General features: G+C 42.0%; 1 protein-coding gene across 1 annotated transcript in view; it reads left to right on the top strand.

Moving 5' to 3' along the window:
• shtn3 (shootin 3) overlaps positions 1-13,217 on the top strand; it is a gene marked incomplete at both ends in the record, with an annotated part of 54,417 nt that extends 41,200 nt beyond the window's left edge. The window contains 7 exons of the mRNA XM_083981174.1: positions 4,663-4,882; positions 6,091-6,161; positions 7,204-7,307; positions 8,784-8,849; positions 9,604-9,733; positions 11,531-11,885; positions 13,097-13,217. Of these exons, the coding sequence (XP_083837300.1) occupies positions 4,663-4,882; positions 6,091-6,161; positions 7,204-7,307; positions 8,784-8,849; positions 9,604-9,733; positions 11,531-11,885; positions 13,097-13,217 (1,067 nt within the window). The remainder of the gene's footprint in view (positions 1-4,662; positions 4,883-6,090; positions 6,162-7,203; positions 7,308-8,783; positions 8,850-9,603; positions 9,734-11,530; positions 11,886-13,096) is intronic.
• Between the last annotated feature and the right edge of the window lie 7,096 nt (positions 13,218-20,313).

A 20,313-nucleotide genomic window follows, 5' to 3' on the forward strand; every position in this document is an offset into this window, starting at 1 on the left:
TCTGATTTGATTGTTCGTTTTCTGTTGCTTGTTTAACTCTCGACTGCAAAACTAGTTTACCCTTGGGTATCAATAAAGTAACCTGAACCTGAGGATCAGGAGTCAAATGGAAATGTCAATATTTACTTTGCAAGTCGATTTGCACCCTTCAGCTTCCTGCTTACGCTCCTAAAGTTTTAAGTTAGCGAGCCACTACGCTCCTAGTAAAAAACAAAGTGAGTCTGTCTCACGTGATTCAGGATGTTCAGACACCTGCAGAGCTGACCCGTCTTCTCTCAGGCGTTTATTTAATGTAGAACAAAGATGAAAACTCCTCTCCACTGGTTCTGTTGTTCCTGTTTGAAAGAGTCGTATCCAGAGCAGCATCATTTACTGGTTTAATCAGCTCACATTCAACAAGACAAGGTCTGAGCTGCAACACCCGCGGGTCGGTCCGGGTCGTGTTTTAATTTTCCGTCCCGTTGAGAACTGGAGCAGGAATGAAGCAGCTTAGAAAGGGCTCAAACAGGCGATCGTGGGCTTTGGGAGGTTTTGTTCATTCACAAGAACTTGTTGTAGAATATAGAAACAGACCCGACTTCTAACTGAGCCAGACCCGGTCCAGTACAGGCAAGGCCATTTTATTTTAACAGCATCATGACATCATCCTCTGACCTTTGACCCTCATGTTGACGGGGGGGGAAACCGGCGACTATTTGAGACTCCTCAACTAAAACTGTTCCAACATCTTGTCATGAAGCAGCTTTAATTAAACCTGTTTCCTGCTGAAGCAACATAGGCATCCACTAGAGCCACAACAATTAATCAATTAATCGATTATTAAATTAAGTATCAACTATTTTGATAATCTAATAATCAGTTTGAGTAGTTTTTAAAGAAAAAAAGTCCAAATTGTCTGATTTCAGCTTCTTAAAGGGATAGTTAAACATTTTGGCAAATTGGCCCATTGCCGTAATCCCTTTTTTTAGAGGTAAATGCAGAGACTGCTTGATGAAAAACTGTCCCTGAAGGCAACGTGCATCAGCGGTTTTGCATGAATTTCCCTCTAAAACAACTCTGTCTGGTAACGTTGTGTTATTATCTCATAGCGTGGTGAATGTGCAGGTCACAACTTGTCCACCAGAGCGTTGTGGAGTTGTTGGATTGTGTATTTGATGAGTTTGATGAGGGAAACCAAAGAAATCCCATAATGAGCCTCCGTAGCGTAGCTCTGAGCAGCTCACGGCTCTGCTCCGCCGTTCTTAAAATAGCTTGCACCGTCAATTAAAGGAAACAAACCTACTGCTATGACTATAGGGATTATGGCAATGGGACTATTTGACAAAATGTTCAACTATCCCTTTAAATGTGAATATTTCTGGTTTCTTTGTTCCTTTATGACAATAAACTGAGTCTCTCTTTGGTTTGTGGACGAAACACGACTTGAGGAAGTCATCTGGTGGTTTGGGAAACACTGATTGATGTTTTTTAACATTTTTTAACATTTTATTGATCAAACAACTAATCAATTAACCGTTTAAATAAACGACAGATGAATCGATGATGAAAATAATCGTCAGTCGCAGCTCTAAACTCCACGCTTTCTGTTGTTTATTTAACTCAACTGAGAATGAATGTGAGAACTGAGGCGTCGGTGTTAAACAGGGTCTCTGGTGTCGTTGCTCACACATCACTGACCGTTTGTTGTGTGTGTGTGTGTGTGTGTGTGTGTGTGTGTGTGTGTGTGTGTGTGTGTGTGTGTGTGGACCCATCTGCTGCTGCAGGAAGTCTGGCCAACGTGTCACACGGCGTCTGTTCGTCTGGTAAATAGGTCACAGGAAGAGAGAGAGAGAGAGAGAGTCGATCAATCAACAAACAAACAAACAAACAAACAGAGGCGTCTTTCTTTTTTATTTTTTATTTTTTTGATCAAGATTTTATTTCATTACTCAAAAATTAGGAAAAACGTCTGTGAATAATACAGGGCACAAGGGAGTGTAATAGATAGACAATAGACAATACTCACAAAAAAAAACTTTAAACGTACAATTATATTATGAAAGAAAAAAATAAAAAATAAAAGGATAAAATAGACGGATGAATGACAAAATAAGTAAGGATGATAATTAGAATAAATAATAAGGTAACTTTAACGTATAATTATAGCCTACTGTGAGAAAAAAAAAGATAAAAGAATAGGGTAGCTGGTTAAATGACAAAAATTAAATAAAGAATAATAACAATGATGATAGCAATAAAAAAAATCTGGTGCGGCAAGAAATGTTATACCCAAAGCGGTAACACTTAAAGCAGATATCAGCTTCACGGCCGTTTCGGCTAATGCTGCGTTCAAGGCAGGCTTTTGAAACCGTAAGTTACAGCTTCAAGTCACAACTACGACTTGGTAGCGTTCCAGGTAACCCGTAGCTCGTGTTTTTACCATCCTGTTGTCTGTGAAAGTTCCCTATAACGGCCACTCGTAACTTCCGACCCGTGAACTCGTACCAGATCGAACTGGTATGACTTCACAGGAAGGAAAAACACAAAGTACGAGTTTCCTTGAACGCACCATGAGTTAGCAGCCCCCGCCCTGGTCAGGCATCAATTGGTCCTCGTGCTACGTCACCACATTCACGCGCATCCCTTGGCTGCACACACAGCCCTTCATGCCGTTCTCTCTCCTCATTGGATAACACTTGTATCCCAGAAGAAATGTTTTCTCCTCGGGTTACAGCAGAGCAGAGTGACGGAGAGACTCGTGTTCCGGTCGAAACACTCTATGTAAGTGATTGCTGACGGAAAATATGACTAATTAGGACTTATATTAACAAAAACATTTCACTGATATCTCCTTTAACTTGAATAGGTATTCATAAGACTGACATAACACCAGGGGTCGCGTTAACCGGATATTTTCCGTCATTGACCGTTTTTTTAAAACGGTGACGGAAAAATTTTGAGGCCATCCGTCATTTTGACAGATTGCAATTCACACCCATGGCCGTCTGGCCATGTGCATTTGTTTACAATGAAGCCGGCGGATAATCAATACATGGAGCGGTGGATAACGATATAAAACATATACAATGTCACAAAGTAACTACGGTGAGAATTAGATTAAAAAAGAAAAACTCACAGCTGGCTGGTGCGCTCAGTAGAAAACGCTGTAGTACATACCCCAGGCCTGTGTGGAGCGTGCGTGGCGCTGTTAGTGCTGCCACACAAACACCAACAACAGAGAAGAAGACAGAAAGCTTCCCCGCAGTATTCAAACTCCTTCAAGTGGATTAAATGTTGACTGGGAGTCGTGTCACTGCAAATATGACGGTCGATAATGATTTAACGGGCGAGATTTAGCTGCAGTGTCCGAGGGACCGACAGTAGTCAGCTGTTAAGTTACGTAGCTGTAGCTACAGCGGTGTGTCTCGGTACAGGTAGAGCGGTGGGGGTAGGACATCACCGTTTCACACACTCGCCGCGCACAACTCTTCTAAAGGTAACGTTAAGCCTTATTTTAATGTATTTTGCCCGCCGTGGCATTGTTTATAACACGTAAAGCTGAGTGGGTTGGTCCTGTCTGAATTTGTGCTGCATCTGGCTGTGTGGTCTATAGCTTCAGTTGTTTCAGTGATGCGCAATGGCTGCGTGCGTGCGTAAAAGAGAGATGAGAGGCAGAGAGAGAGAGAGAGAGAGAGCTAACGCCAGTGCACTATGCGATGTCTATGTGAAAACGTGCTCCTTTGGATGTTTTGGTATAACACATGGGTTAGCATGTTGATTGTTGACAGAAAACTGATGTCATCATCAGGTATTTACGTTGTATTTAGATGTTGAGTGGTAGAAAGTGACCCCCGCATTCACTGATGACCCACGGTTAGATGTGCTCTGACGCAGACTCTGCTCCGGAGCATTCTCTGTTCAATTTGTTTGGACTAGATATGAATTAAACATGAATTAAAATTGAATGCTATTGAATATGGCATTATTATCATTTTAAAAAAATTAAAGTGACCGGTAAAAATAGATTATGACGGAATTTTTATGACCCCGTCAGTCAAAATGACCGGCGACGAAAAAGTCTAGCGCAACCTCTGCATAACACTGTCATAAACATCAGTGAATACTTCTGACAGCTGTGGTTAAGTGTCATTCGGTAAGTTATGTCACTTTTAATGCAAAGTTGACATTGTTTGAGATGTTTTTGTTCTGACAACTTGACATAAAGACAATTTAAACTGTCGTAGCAGACCTAATTGCCAAACTTTAAACAATTATGTCAAGTTCTCATAACAAGGAACATCTCAAATAATGTCAACTTTGCATCAAAAGTGACATAACTTACCGAATGACACTTAACGACAGCTGTCATAAGTATTCATTGATGTTTGGTTATGACAGTGTTAGGTCAATCTTATGAATACCTAGTCAAGTAAAGTGTTACCAACAAAGCTGCTAGTGGTCATTAACACACTTTGAGCCATTTTACCCGGACAGAAAAATAAAAAAGACGAGAACAGAACAGAGGCGTCTTTGACAGGATCAGAGATAGTGAGACGGGGTGAGACGTATCACTCCGAGGGAGGAAACTGAAGAACTACAATCACCTCTCTCTCTCTCTCTCTCTCTCTCTCTCTCTCTCTCTCTCTCTCTCTCTTTCATCTCTCTCTCTCTCTCTCTCCACAGTCCACGAGCTGCAGGAGACCCAGAAAAAGATCACCATGACGACGACCAGCCCAGCAGCAGCAGCAGCAGCAGCAGCAGTAGCCGTGGCAACTCCTCCTCCTCCTCCCCCTGAACCCGGCGTGGCCCCGCCCCCCGCCCCTCCCCCGCAGCCGCCTCCTCCCCCTCCCCCTCCCCCTCCTCCTCCTCCTCCGCCGCCGCCGTCCAGATGCAACCCCCTCAGGTGTGTGTGTGTGTGTGTGTGTGTGTGTGTGTGTGTGTGTGTGTGTGTGTGTGTGTGTGTGTGTGTGTGTGTGAGGACACAGAAACCACAGACATGGCACCGTGTGATGCGTCTCAGTCTGACAGCGATCGGCTATTTATAGAAACACGTTGAACAACCAGTTCTACAAAGTGCTGCATGTGTGTGTGTGTGTGTGTGTGTGTGTGTGTGTGTGTGTCTATGTGTGATGGAGTCAAACACAAGCACAAAAAAACAACAAAATAAAAACACATTAAAATAGCTGTGAGCTTTCCACTGCTCCTTTAAAGGATAATTACCGTTTTTTTTTACAACCTGGAGCTTATTTCTAGCATAAAATCCGATCATTTCCTCCCCCAGATAACTTTGGTGTCATTACAAGTGGTTGTGATGAAATGAGCTCCAGCCGAGAGGCGCGTATATCCGTATAATGGAGTCTACAGGGCAGCAGAATGCAGCCTCTAAATAACACATTATCTGCAGAGAAACTCCTTCATTTCACCAATATTTAGTTCTGATAGGCTAGTGCTATTCCCCTCTGAGTCCGGGGTTAGCTGTTATCAACATCCGGGGTCTGTAGGTTGACCTACTGACCTCTGACCTGGATGATGTCATCTCCAAGCGCTGCCCGGCTCATTCTGATAATAATCATTCTGCTTCAGCATTCGGGTCCATTTTTATCTCAACTAGCCGGAGCTTTAGTGAGTCCAGGTTGAGGAGAGGAAGCCTGTGGAAGCTGAACTTCATCCAGCTGCTCATTTTGTTCTGACAAGTCGGAAACACGCAGAAACGAACCGTAGCATTAGCGGTAGCAACAAGCCGCGCCATGCTAAATACTAAATATTGGTGAAATGAAGGAGTTTCTCTGCAGATAATGTGTTATTTAGAGGCTGCATTCTGCTGCCCTGTAGACTCCATTATACGGATATACGCGGCTCTCGGCTGGAGCTCATTTCATCACAACGACTTGTAATGACACCAAAGTTATCTGGGTGAGGAAATGATCGTATTTTATGCTAGAAATACGGTCCAGATTGTAAAAAAAACGGTAATTATCCTTTAATCATGTTGATTATTGGTTGATTGATCAGAGCAGATGAACCTGATCAGGTCCGCTTCACTGGAACCAGGTCTGATGTCTCTCTCTCTCTCTCTCTCTCTCTCTCTCTCTCTCTCTCTCTCTCTCTCAGCTCTCTCATCGCCATCATGAGAAAAGGTTCAAAAGGCTCCAAAGCTGCAGTGAAGGCCGAGCAGCCTGCAGGTGAGTCAGAGACACTTTATTGATCCCAGTGGTGTTGGAAGCAGAAAAAAAAAAGTCCTCTGGAAAATATTTACTCTATAGAAAAACTTTTCTGCTTCAATTAAGCTTCACTTCACATTTTTGGCATATAGTCCCATTGCCATAATCCCTATAGTCATAGCAGTAGGTTCGTTACCTTGCAAGCTATTTTTAGAACGGCGGAGCAGAGCCGTGAGCTGCTCAGAGCTACACTACGGAGGCTCATGGGATTTCTTGGTTTCCCTCATCAAGCTCATCAAATTCACAATCCAACAACTCCACAACGCTCTGGTGGACAAGTTGTGACCTGCACATTCACCACGCTATGAGATAATAACACAACGTTACCAGACAGAGTTGTTTTAGAGGGAAATTCATGCAAAACCGCTGATGCACGTTGCCTTCAGGGACAGTTTTTCATCAAGCAGTCTCTGTATTTACCTCTAAAACAACTCTGTCTGGTTGAACTATCCCTTTAAGCTCAATGCACCAGAAAAACGTAAAAATGTCTTTAAAAGTCAGATGAACACATTTTGAAAAATTCAAAATTCATTTTAAGGTTGCACGTTCAGTTTTTTGTTTCCCTGACTGATAACCGACATTCGGATTATCAACCTGATAAGATTACGATGCTCTGTTAAACATATGTGACTTGGCCTGTGTCGATCGGCAACCTGATCCTCTACTGGCGACCGAGAGGAGATCACACGCTGCTTCAGCTGTACATATAATAGCTCCGACACCCATAATATAATAAAATATATTATAATATATTATCATATAATGTAATATAATATAATATAATACAAGGGCTCAGTAAAGCACAATAAAACAGAGATAAGAAAGTAAGAAAAAAGTGTGTTCCCCTGATGTTTAGGGTTTTATTACACAGGGTTGAGTGTTACAGAAGTCATTGTTCCCACATGTTAAATGGACCATGAACTCATCGTCTCTCTCTCTCTCTCTCTCTCTCTCTCTCTCTCTCTCTCTCTCTCTCTCTCTCTCTCTCTCTCTCTCTCTCCAGCTTCTGAAGGTGCAGACGACGTGAAGTCGAAGGCCGTGAACGAGATGATGGAGAGGATCAAACTGGGCGTCGTCCTGCGGCCCGTCAAGAGTCAGGAGAGCAAGGTGACACGGAGAAACTCTGAACACTGAACCCACTCTGGTTCATGTTTCTAAAAGAAGATGAAACCAGGACAAACACAGTGTTATTGTTGTTTTTAATCTAACTGTCTACTAATATTGATCTCAGTCCGAGCCTCAAACGTCCAGAGAGACGATAATATTCAGTTCCTGTGTTTTCTGAAAATCCTTGAGTCAATGAAAGACAGAAAAACAAAACAGAAATCAAATCAGGAAGTGTTCAACCACAGATCTTTCAAAATAAAATAAAACCTCCAGAGTCCTGTCACCCTCCATGGAACAATAGTGAAGGGTCAGGGGTCAGAGGTCAGAGGGCAAAGGTCAAAGGTCACATCACCCTGACAACAGATGTGTTTAAATATTCCTGAGAAGTGAAATAAACAAAAAAAATCAATAAACTCAGAGTCAAAGCAGCAGAAGATGAATTTACTGCTTCGTCATCAGTTTCACTCCGACTCCGACAAAAACATCATTTGCACTGCTGTTAAAGGGATAGTTCACTCAAAATTCAAATTTCTACTCATTATCTCCTCCTCCCCCTCATGTGGACTAAGGGCTGGGAGAAGTTTCAGAGTCCTCCGTGGCTTCTCTGAGTTACAGGGGGGCTCGGCGTAGCACTGCATGTCCATATGACGGTTGAGAACGGAGCTCACTTTTCTTCGTAACAAAAAGACACACCAAAAAACATCCAAGTACCTCCATAGTGCTCGTCTGTAATGTCCCTCTTGTATTGAAGCCCCGACATGAGAAATTGTTCCGAAAATAATTAAATAAGTCTATATTTTAAGCTTGTTTGTAGCAGAAGCTCCCAGTTTTTCGGAACAATTTATCATGTCGGGGCTTCAATACAAGAGGGACATTACAGACGAGCAGTATGGAGGTATTTGGATGTTTTTTGGTGTGTCTTTTTGTTACGAAGAAAAGTGAGCTCCGTTCTCAACCGTCATATGGACATGCAGTGCTGCACGGAGCCCCGCTGTAACTCAGTGAGTAGAAAATGACTGAAATTTGAATTTTGGGTGAACTATCCCTTTAAAGATGAACTGCTTTTTTGCACTGATTCATTTATTCATTTGATTCATATGCAGATCTGTACTTTTGCATTCTTTGGGCGCTTCTTCCACTTCCTTGTAAAGCTCACATTGTCTATAAAACATGTCCGCTCGTCTGACTCCGTGTTACTGATGCTCTCTCACTGATTGCTCTCCTCCCCCCTCTGCCTCCCCCCTCTGTCTCCCCCTGCTGCCACAGAGACCTGCAGCAGTAAAAGTGAGTATATTGACATTTGCATCAATCTTGTCACATGAAATCTGCAGCTGCTCCTCAGGGATAAAGACACACACACACACACACACACACACACACTCCAGTTAAACACACGTCTCTTTAAACATGGCGTCTCTCTGGGTCCGATGTGGGATGTCTGTTTTCAGATCTGTGTGTTGTTTTGTATTTCTGCAGCCTCCTCCGCCCTGTGAGGAGAAACAGCCGGAGAACAGCGCCATGGACGAACTGAAGGGCATCCTGGTAATAACACCGATCAATACGCTGATCAATCAATACTGATACCTTTATTTGCATCTTTATTGAACTTTTCCTCATGTAAAATAAACTGAGGAGCGCTCGGTCACACGCTCACAGTCGGTACAGAAAGTATTCAGACCCCCTTCACATTTTCACCATTTTTTTTTACGTTGCAGCTTTATGTTAAAATCAATACAATTCCAAATTTTCCTCATCAATCTACACTCATCTATGAAAGAGCATTTTATTCTGAGATAAAAAAAAAAATTAAAAAAACTCTGAATTTCTGAGAAAAAAGTCAGAATATATGAGAAAAAAAAGTCAGAATTTTTTAGATAAAAAGTCTGAATTTCTTAGATAAAAAACTCAGAATTTCTGAGAAAAAAGTCAGAGTATATGAGAAAAAAAGTCAGAATATATGAGAAAAAAAGTCAGAATTTTTTAGATAAAAAGTCTGAATTTCTTAGATAAAAAGTCAGAATTTTTTAGATAAAAAGTCTGAATTTCTTAGATAAAAAACTCAGAATTTCTGAGAAAAAAGTCAGAATATATGAGAAAAAAAGTCAGAATTTTTTAGATAAAAAGTCTGAATTTCTGAGATAAAAATTCAGAATTTCTTAGAAAAAAGTCTGAATTTCTTAGATAAAAAGTCTGAAATTTTTTTTGATAAAAAGTCAGAATTTCGGAGAAAAGAGTCAGTATTTTGGAGATAGCAGTGTTACAGTGTTAAATACTGGACTTCCTGTTGGTTGCCTAGGAGACCGTGAAGAGGAGCCCCAGCAGAGGCTCTCAGGAGTCGGGGCCGTCGCCGCCGGGGAAGAAGGACAGCGAGCTGGAGGTGATTCTGAGGCGTCGCCGCAACAAGGCCGGAGAGGCGGGGTCGGGAGGTAAACACACACACACACACACACACACACACACACACACACACACACACACACACCAGTCCACCTACATAAATAAACACAACATCGCCTTAACCCTCGGATGATCCTTCAATTTGTACCACTTCCATGACCCCTGGACAAAATTTAGACATCAGAATTTAGACACCAAAATATGTGTGATGCATATCGTATATCGGGCTGGGTCTTGACTAAACATGAAAACCACTTTTGACATGGGTTTCAACATGTTTAACCTCTTCCTGGCCAGTTGTTTTAGCTGCAAAAACACAAAATTTATATGGGGCTCTATGGGGTTTATGGCTGGTGACAGTATTTTAGTGATAAAAAGAGATATCCAAAATCCCCTCGGTGAAAACTTCTGACTGTAATATGTCAACAAAATAAAACAAGAATTTTGAATGGGGCTTTATCCATTGTTCAGATTTCTGGTCTGGAAATGTATGCAAATTAGTGCATATTTCATTAGATATTGCCTCAATTACATATTTAAAGGTTGAATATGTAGAATATTTATTAAAAGCTATATTTTTTCAAAAATAATACATCCATGGGGCCTTTAGAGGGGTACAGAATGAAAGTATTGCTTTTCCACAAAAACATTTTTTTTAGTCTGAATTATTATTTTTAATTTATCTGACGGGCTCGACAATGACTATCTGTCAACGTTCTGTTTACATTCGTACCTGCCTGTAGCCGACATGTGGCTCAGTTCGCTGTTTTCCTGCCTCCTCCCGGTCGTATGCGTTTGTTTCCAACCAAGCCTTTTTAATAATCAATCGGTGGATCAATGGATTATCATATACTTGTTAGGATGGGTGTATTTGTGTTAGTCTTATCGGTCATAAACACGTTTATCGTCGCGGACTTTCGGTGCCACGGAGCTCCTTTTTTTTTTTTTTTTTCCAACTTGACGAGAGCAGAGACAGCGGAGGCTCTGAGCAGCAGCGGTGTGGAAGGCAGAGAGCCTCCACTGTCCCTGTAACAAGCTGCAAGTCATTTATTATGCTGTTAATGACGGTAAAAATGAAACATAAGGTAAATATCCTGCTTAGTTCTCCTCCTCTGCTGTCCTCTGATCAGAGCGGAGTCCCTAGCAACGGCCCGTTTTACCTAGCAACGGTCTGGTAATCGACTGCTGGAATTCTTTTTCTGTTGTTGTTCTTGTAATTCTACATAGTCAACCTTTAAACATACAGTAGAATTTAGTATTTAGAACCAGTTTGATCTGGTACGAGTTCACGGGTCAGAAGTTACGAGTGGCCGTTATAGTGACTTTCACAGGTAAAACAGGTCGGAAAAACACGAGTGGGTTGCCTGGAACGCTACAAAGTCGTAAGTTGTGACTTGAAGCTGTAATTTACGGTTTCAAAAGCCTGCCTGGAACGCAGCATTAGCCAAAACGACCGGACCACTTACTTCTGCTTTAATTTAAATAAAAACACAAAACTAACAAATATATGTAAATAGAAACAGAGAGAGTGAGGTCAGACTGGAGCTGAAGCTGTGACATCACAGACTGACTTCATCTCCAGAACATGTGGCGTTAACGCTGCAGAGGTCACAGGTTCGATTCCCGCTGAGACCGCACTGATGACAAAACCTCCTCCTCCTCCTCCTCTCCTCCTCTTCCTCTCCTCCTGCTCCTCCTCCTCCTCTCTTCCCCCTCCTCTCCTCCTCTCCTTCTCCTCCTCCTCTCCTCCTCTCTTCCTCCTCCTCTCCTCCTCTCCTCCTCTCCTCCTCCTCCTCCTCTCCTCCTCCTCTCCTCCTCCTCCACAGATGAGCGTGACGGTCAGATGATCCACGTCTCCTCCTCCGACAGCCTCAACGGGGGGAGAACCAGCAGCGACTCGGGCAAAGAGCCAGACGGACCGATAGGAGGAGGAGGAGTAGGAGGAGGAGCTCGCGGCGGCGCCTCCTCCCCCTCCCCCTCCTCCTCCTCCTCGGACTCGGCGGGGCCGCGGGGCCAGGAGCGGCGCGGCTCGGGGCCCGGCCCCATCGTGGCGAGGAGGAGGAGCTCGGACACGGGGAGGAGCTCCAGGACCGGGTCGTGGCAGGAGAGGAGGTCGTGCAGCTCGCTGTCGGAGAGGGAGGGGGAGGGGGGGCGGCCGGTCAGCAACGGCTGCATCAACAGGTCAGTGATCAGCTGATCGATCACATGATTATTGGTTCATTGATCAATATCAGTATGATAAATCAGTTAAAACCTTAAAGTGATACACCAACATTTATATTTTCCGGTCTTGCCTCACTCCCGAGTCCATGACCAGCAGGTAGACACCATCCTTTCGACTGTGCGCGCAGTAACAAGGGAGATAGAGCCGTATCGCTGTAATTAGCTTAGCTCAAACACTGGAAGTGTATAGGTAGTGTTAGCCTGCCTCCTACCGGAGCCGAAACCAGCAGTCAGAATCTGATTTCATTTTAGCTCTAAACTCTTTGAATATATCACTTTATCAACATTTCAAACATTTTTAAGGCTAACACTACCCACACTTCCAGTGTTTGAGCTAAGCTAATTAGCGACTTTAGGTGGAGGCAGGCTAACACTACCTATACACTTCCAGTGTTTGAGCTAAGCTAATTACAGGCGATACGGCTCTATCTCCCTTGTTACTGCACGCACAGTGGAAAGGATGGCGTCTATCTGCTGGTCATGGACTCAGGAGTGAGGCAAGACACGAAAAACATTTTTTTTGGAGTATCCCTTTAAAGCTCAGTGATTGATCAGCAAACACTGTCGACGAGCAGGCTGGGATCGATTCCCAGCTCCTCCTCCTCTTCGTCTCCCTCCTCTTCCTCTTCCTCCTCTTCCTATTCTTTTTCCTCTTCCTCTTTCCCCCTCCTCCTCTTCGTCTCCCTCCTCTTTCTCTTTCTTTTCCTCTTATTTTTCCTCTTCCTTCTTCCTCATCCTCCTCTTCTTCCTTTTCTTTTTTCTCCTCTTCCTCCTCTTCTTCCTTTTCTTTTTTCTCCTCTTCCTCCTCTTCTTCCTTTTCTTTTTTCTCTTCTTCCTCCTCTTCCTCTTCCTTCTCTTCCTCTTGCTCATCTTCTTCCTCCTCCTCCTCCTCCTCCTCCTCCTCCTCTCCAGTCTGTATGAATCGTCCTGAGGCTGAACACTGATCGATCGGTCTTTATTGATCCCAAACTGGAACCTTCATGTTGTTTGTATTTTATATATTTTAATCTTGTGTTGTTGAATCTGTATCTGATCAATAATCAATAATCAATAATCACAATCTGAGCTGTAACTAATCAATCCACTAACAACTGAACCAGCTGATCAGACAGATTGATTACTAGAAGGAAACAGGAAGTGAAGTTGAACTTCCTGTTGTTTCTCCTCAGCGTCGTGGACGAGGATCAGAAGTCGTTGCAGTCGAACGGCGTCGACCACCGTGAGCAACGCCAAGACGCCACCGCCGCCGCCGACGCACCGGTCAACGGCAGCAACGACGCCGAGTGCTAGGACGGACTCAGAGGATCCGGGGTCGTCTCTTATTATTGATCGACGATGATGTAGTTGTCGTAGTAACGGAGCTGCTGCGTTCACAACAAACACGACAGAAACCGAAGGAGAAAGTTCAGACTTTGACTTTTTCTGTTTCTGTTTCAGACTAAAAAACGTTAAATTGATAATTAACCCGGAGAGAAAAGTCACATGACAAAACACGTAGCAAAATGTCGTTGTTGTTGTTGTTGTGAACGCAGCCTCACACGTCCAGTCGCTGCAGAAACACAGACGGTGGCTGTTGCTCGTCAATAATTAACTGTTAATAGGTGATTAGTTTTTATAAAGAGTCTCAGATATCGAACACGTTTCATATTTACAGACTCGATCGGGACGCTTCTGGATCAATAATCATTTGAAATAACTACGATCGATCAGGACAAAATGATCGAATGTTTGTGTGCGTGTGAGACAAAACTGAAGTTAAACCTGCAGCAGAGATTATTGGATTATTGGATTAGGAAAAATCTAATCACATTTATTGGGTTGACTTGTTTGGTCTTCATAGTTTCTCCACCGAGGCCTCGTCCACACGGAAACGGAGCTTCACCACAAAACCATCTTTTACTTGTTTATTTCCAGAAATATCTTCGTTTTTTTTCATTAATTAGTTTATTTGTAATAATAATAATAAACTTTATTTCTATAGCACCTTTCAAAACCAAGGTGACAAGGTGCTTCACAAAATACAAAATACAAAATCACTGAGAGAATAAAGCAATCAAAAAATTAAGAAAACATCATACATAAAACAATGAACAAGCATAAGATAAAATAATGGAAATAGATAAGACAATAGAAACAAAGATCAAAATATATGTAAAAAAAAAATGGGACTCTGCATATTCATGAACATACAAAAAATAGTAATAATTTGTTGTAAATATGCTAGATTTAGCTCAAGAGCTCATTTCCATCTGCAGTCCCATGGTCCAATACAATAAAATTACAGTTAGACAAAGACAAAACGAATGATGAGCAGAACTCAAATACAATACATCACAAATTCATGTACAAATTATTACATTTTCTTCATTTAAAAAAATGCAACACTCGCATTTTGTAATAATTTGGTGCATTGTGTAGTTCATTACACATTTGCGTTCAAGAATTTTAGCACGAAATGTGGCAGATTATTACAAAATGCGTCATTATTACATCACAAGGTGAACATTTATTACAGTATTACATAATGTGGCGCTACATCGCCCCCCAAAAAACCACAGTTTCCATGTGAACGAAATGCAGAAATGATAATAAAAAAATAAAAATAAAACAAACTTAAGCCGATTCACTGAAACCCGTATCCGTGTGGGCGGCCTGTGATGCGTTTAAGGGTCTCACACAAAAAGGCGGAGACTCAGATGCTCTGCTCATTTTCCTTCAGTTTTCCGTTTCAGCACCGACACTAAAACGAAACCAGTGAAACTAAAAGCAGCAGCTCCCACCTGCAGCAGCAGCCGCCGTCTGTGGATCGCAGCGTTTTCCCCGTCTCTTCTTCTTCTTATTCTTCTCTTTCTCTTCTCGACCCGTCGGACCCTGGACGAGGACGAAGTGACTGAACCGTTTGAGGGAAGCTGCACTCGTTTTGCACAGAGCCTCGGTTTGTTTTTGTCCTTCAAACACTTCGACTTGTTCAACGACTGCTGAACTTTTAGGTTGATGTTTCTTCTTCTTCCTCTTCCTCTTCTTAGTTTTTCTACTTGATGCACAAAGTGTGAGTTCGACTTTGTGTCATCAGAGGGAATGCACTGTAACTCCTCCTGCTTCTCCTCCTCTTTACTCCTCCTCCTCGTCGTTGTGAGGGCTGCACAATTGATTTATGTATAATCTTATTACAAAGAAGCTGCAAAATGAAACTATGCTAAATTATGGTTTTTGAGACTAAATCTGCATGTTGTTGCATACGAAACAATATTTTTTATCACCGGTTGATTTTACACACTCAGCTTCCTCCCTGTCGCTGGAGTTGGAGTTTCATTATTGATCAGTTGTTGCTTCAAAAAAACAAACTACAGGTTAATCCTCGGTTCTTTAACTCCAACCAGACTGAATTATTATCAGAACAAACATGTCGGAGCCTGAAATGTTAAAGGATAATTACCGTTTTTTTACAATCTGGACCTTATTTCTAGCATAAAATCCGATCATTTCCTCACCCAGATAACTTTGGTGTCATTACAAGTGGTTGTGATGAAATGAGCTCCAGCCGAGAGCAGCGTATATCCGTATAATGTGAGTCTACAGGGCAGCAGAATGCAGCCTCTAAATAACACATTATCTGCAGAGAAACTCCTTCATTTCACCAAAGTTATCTGGGTGAGGAAATGATCGTATTTTATGCTAGAAATAAGGTCCAGATTGTAAAAAACTGTAATTATCCTTTAACATTTGTCCTGGGGGTAAAAATAAACTGGGTTCATCTGTTCTGTTGGTGGCGCTAGAGGAAAAGATTATTGATATATCAGTAACTGATCCCAGTCCGATTGTTTGGCAAAACGATGTAGCACAAGTTCAGATTGATTTGTTTTTTTAAAGCAAAAACTGCAGATGATGATGAAGGCCATGAGCTGTGGCTGAAAGCTCCAGTAAACACATCCTGAGATCAGAGTTCATGTATTTCTGAGTGACGTGGTCGTTGTGCAGCCCTGACCGTCGTTCCCAGGTATTTAGATTTAAATACTCACTCACGTTCTGGTTTAATCTCCTGAGTGTGAACGGACGGAGGCTGAAAAAACAAACAAACACAGGAACAACTTTTTACAACCAGGGTTCAAAACAAACAAACAAGTGGAATAAAAGGCACCAGTCCTTCTTCTTCTTCTTCCTCCTCCTCCTCTTCAGCTGCTGAGGCTCCTGTTTCAGGTTTCATTCAGCGTGTCGACTATCAGAGCGTCAGAGTCGGGCTGCGACGTGGAAATAAAAAAATAAATCAAGACAAAGGTGGAAATAAATAAGGAACGTGAGGTTTAAGATCCAGAGGTTTCTCCAGTCGGTGGGTTTCCATCCTGAGTTTGAGTTAAATCACTAGAAATTCACAATGATCCTAAATCGAAAAACACTTTTGACTTTGATAAGAAGAGATGAGGAACTTTAATCACTGCTCAGATTAACTCTGGAAACAAACAAACTCCACATTTCCATCATATTTTTACACTTTTCTAACTGGTCTAACAGCATCTGATTGGAAGAATAGCGCCACCTGCTGCTTGAATCGATTAATTTAAAGTTCCCATATTATCCTCTTCCTCTGTGTGTTTTATTCTGAAGGGCTGATCCATGAGAAGATGTGAAAAAAAAACATCTCAGTGTAGTTTTCCATCTCCTCTCTCTTTCAGCTTCTCTCTGGAGCTCTAGTGACAACAGGTCGGTGTCAGCCAATCAGAAGAGAGGAGGAGGCTCTGAGCCTCTCTTCTCATTGGCTGACTGTTTTCTAAAGCGATCCAATAAAAAAAACTGAGCAGATTTCAGAATAAAACACTCAGAGAAACTAAAAATCCTGCAAAGTTGTTGTTGGATGGATGGTGTCGTCCAGGTGGTGAGGGGGCGGGGCTTAGTTGTGACATCACAAAGTGACAGGAAGTCCTGACGGCTGGTTTTAAGGCTCAGTTTCTTCTGTTTCATATTCACACCAGCACACATGAACATCTGCCTTTATTTTATTCTAAACGTGACTGTTAAATATTCACATGCAACATCTGGATGGAAACCCACCGACCTCGGCCTCGGCTCCAGATGTTCTCAGGGTCACACGGGACAAATCCGCCTTGACAAGACAAACAAACAAACACATCTGGGAGAAACCTGACCTCGTCCGTGTGTCTTTGAACGAGTGGTGAACTAAACTTTAAAAAAAAATGATTTAAACAACGGTCAGAACAGCTTTGGAGGACTCGTGCGCTGCTCGTGCACTCTGCCTACCTCTCCACACGTCATAGCCGCTCCACCAGAGATACGATACGATGTCTTCCACACGCCGAATTCCTCCACTCAGTGTCCACACCAGAGTCCTTTTAACGGCCTCATTGTTTCTGTGCTCGGTCGCCTCGCTCACGTTTCACACATCTCACATCTCACCGTGCATTCCTTCACTTTTATTTTGTAGCCTGTCGTCTATAGAGAGCCGAAGCGGAAGCAGGAAGTAACGGTCGCCATGGGAAACTCAATTCGGAAAAAGTTTCAGTGTAAGTTTTATTTCGTGATCCGATTGAATTGCACCATGAGAAAAAAATATGACCTTAAAGGGATAGTTCAACATTTTGGCAAACTGGCCCATTGCCATAACCCCTATAGTCTTAGCAGTATAGGTGTGTTACCTTTAAAGGGACAACAAGGAGTTTTGGAAAAGCGAAGTGTTTCCACACTACATTTATGAGCCTCCGCGCACCGTGAAATTCTTTGACCGGCGCAAGACAGACTCATGTTTTCATTCATCAAGAATTAAAGTCACAGGTTGGAAGACGATCACATACCGTCGTAGTTCCGACCATAAACGGCGATTCGGCGGCGTTATTCTCATGACTCGCCACGAAACCGAAAGTAAAGAAACGCTGGTCGGCTCGACCAGCATTTCCACCACCACTAATAATAACAAAATAACGATAGAGACAAAACCATAGATTTATAGAAAATGGGCCCATTAACAAGTGGTAACGTAGATTCATCCACATTAACGTGAGACTTTTTTATAACCAAATAGAAACTCCTTGTTGTCCCTTTAATTGTCGGTGCAAGCTATTTTTAGAGCGGCGGAGCAGAGCCGTGAGCTGCTCAGAGCTACGCTACGGAGGCTCATTATGGGATTTCTTGGTTTCCCTCATCAAACTCATCAAATACACAATCCAACAACTCCACAACGCTCTGGTGGACAAGTTGTGACCTGCACATTCACCACGCTATGAGATAATAACACAACGTTACCACACAGAGTTGTTTTAGAGGGAAATTCATGCAAAACCACTGATACACGTTGCCTTCAGGGACAGTTTTTCATCAAGCAGTCTCTGTATTTCCCTCTACAACAAGCGTTGTCACACTAAATACATTCTTCCGTTGCCGTTTTACAACAAACTGCTGATTTCTCTTCATGAAACGTGATGTTTTAAATTGGTCGAGGTCATATTTTTTTCTCATGGCGCACAATTAAATCGGATCACAAAATAAAACTTTGACTCCCGTTCACTTACATGGAGACTTTTTCCGAGTTGAGGTCCCATGGCGACGTTACTTCCTGCTTCCGCTTCGGCTCTCTCTATATATACGTATATATATATACAGCTTTCCTGACACATTAAGAACAATTTTGAAGAGTATGCAAATTACATAAAGGCACATTTGTATGATGCTTTCACACCTTGTCGTTCTTTCTTAAAACCACACGTTTAAAAAGTGCATTTTGTTCTGTCCTTTAACTGTATTTTACTCTAATGCAAAGGACCGGATGTTCGCGAGGTGACGAACCCGTCAGGCTGCACATTATTAAAAACAACACCAACCCATCAGAGCTATTAATTAAAGAGTCACCGGCGTGAATATTATGCATATCGAGGCCGTGCACAGGCCTTCAGACGACTGCAGCTCTGCTCCCTGTCGGGTCTTTTGCATCGTTGTAGTCGAACAGACAGGATTTACTGTATCTGACAGAGTTTGGGTGAACATAGATATTGTGTGTGTTTGGGATATAAATGGAGTGCTAAAAGTTTTTTAAAACATGGATTTTCATTTTAGCATCACTTGAAATAAAATTGCAATTCAAGATAAAATGAGCTTCGTTTGTCTTTTTTTTGTTGTGTGTTTAGTTTAGTTTGGTCTTTGGTACCTCATTGTGCAATAGAAATTATAACTCAACATAAACACAGCAGCTAGACAACCTCCAAGGAAAGATGACAAAACAAAAATGAAATGAACAAATAAATAAAGAAGTCGTTCAATAGACATTTAGACCAAGAAGGTATAGGCTGAAACAAATCTTATTTTGCCTATTCTATTACAAAACAGCTTATGTTACATTATGCAATCTACAGTTTTTGCATTTTTATCAACAAACAAGGTCAAAAAAGCTCTACAGCATAGCAGGCACCACATTACATAGTTCTAAATTATAGATTCTTGGTGTTCATATTGAGACAGGCAGATGTGTTGGCACAGCAGAAGAGTTTGTAATTTATGTGACATCCAAGAGGTGGAGAATGAAATTCATTTTGTGTTCTACTGTCCTTTCTATGAGACAAAAATTGTTTAGTAAGGTAGATCCAGATAAGGAATTTGTGTGGTTGGACGATGCTGAGAAGCTAAAACATCTATCTTTTACATTTTCTTTATTTCTTGAAAAGGCTTGGGCAACGAGACGAAGAGCGATATATAGTTGAGTACTGAAAGTATTCTTAAATAGTTTATTTATGTGTCACACCTGTGTGGCAGCTAACACCAACAGGGAGGACTGTCTAGTCTTTTTTTCTTGTATTTGTCATTAAATGTGTCTTGTAATCCCATATGGGACGGGCCACAGTGGCATGACACAAAAAAAAAAAAAAATTCATTCTAAATTATAGAAGTTGATCATCCTACTTTTACATGTTTTTTTTTAAGTAGGCCTATGGTTATTGTTTGTAGGTCATTTTTCAGATTATATCATAAATTGACGGCATCTTTGTTTTGTGTTAGCTCAGATTTTTGTCTTTATGAATAAACATGCCCCTCTGAAGTTTGTCAATGTCATTTGTCATTTTATTTTTTTGGAACATTTTCTGAATACAAGTCAGGTAGCGTGTTGTTTTTAATTTTGAACATATCGGTGCAGTTGTAAAGTTCACCAGTTCTTCTGCTGGAGACGACGCACCGCCACTTCCACACACAGAAAACCTCACAACCGAGAACACACTGAAACAGAAGGAGGAGGAGGAACAGGAGATGGAAAAGGTCCGGCTTCTGGCTGCTCTGAAGGAAACTGACCAGTGATTAAAGAGCAATAATGTCAAAGAGCAGAAGGAGGATGAGGTCATCCTTTGTTCATTCTGCAGACTCATCTCATCTCAACTCATCATGACTCTGCAGG

The sequence above is a fragment of the Trachurus trachurus genome (assembly GCF_905171665.1).
Source record: "Trachurus trachurus genome assembly, chromosome: 10".
Classification (NCBI taxonomy): domain Eukaryota; kingdom Metazoa; phylum Chordata; class Actinopteri; order Carangiformes; family Carangidae; genus Trachurus; species Trachurus trachurus.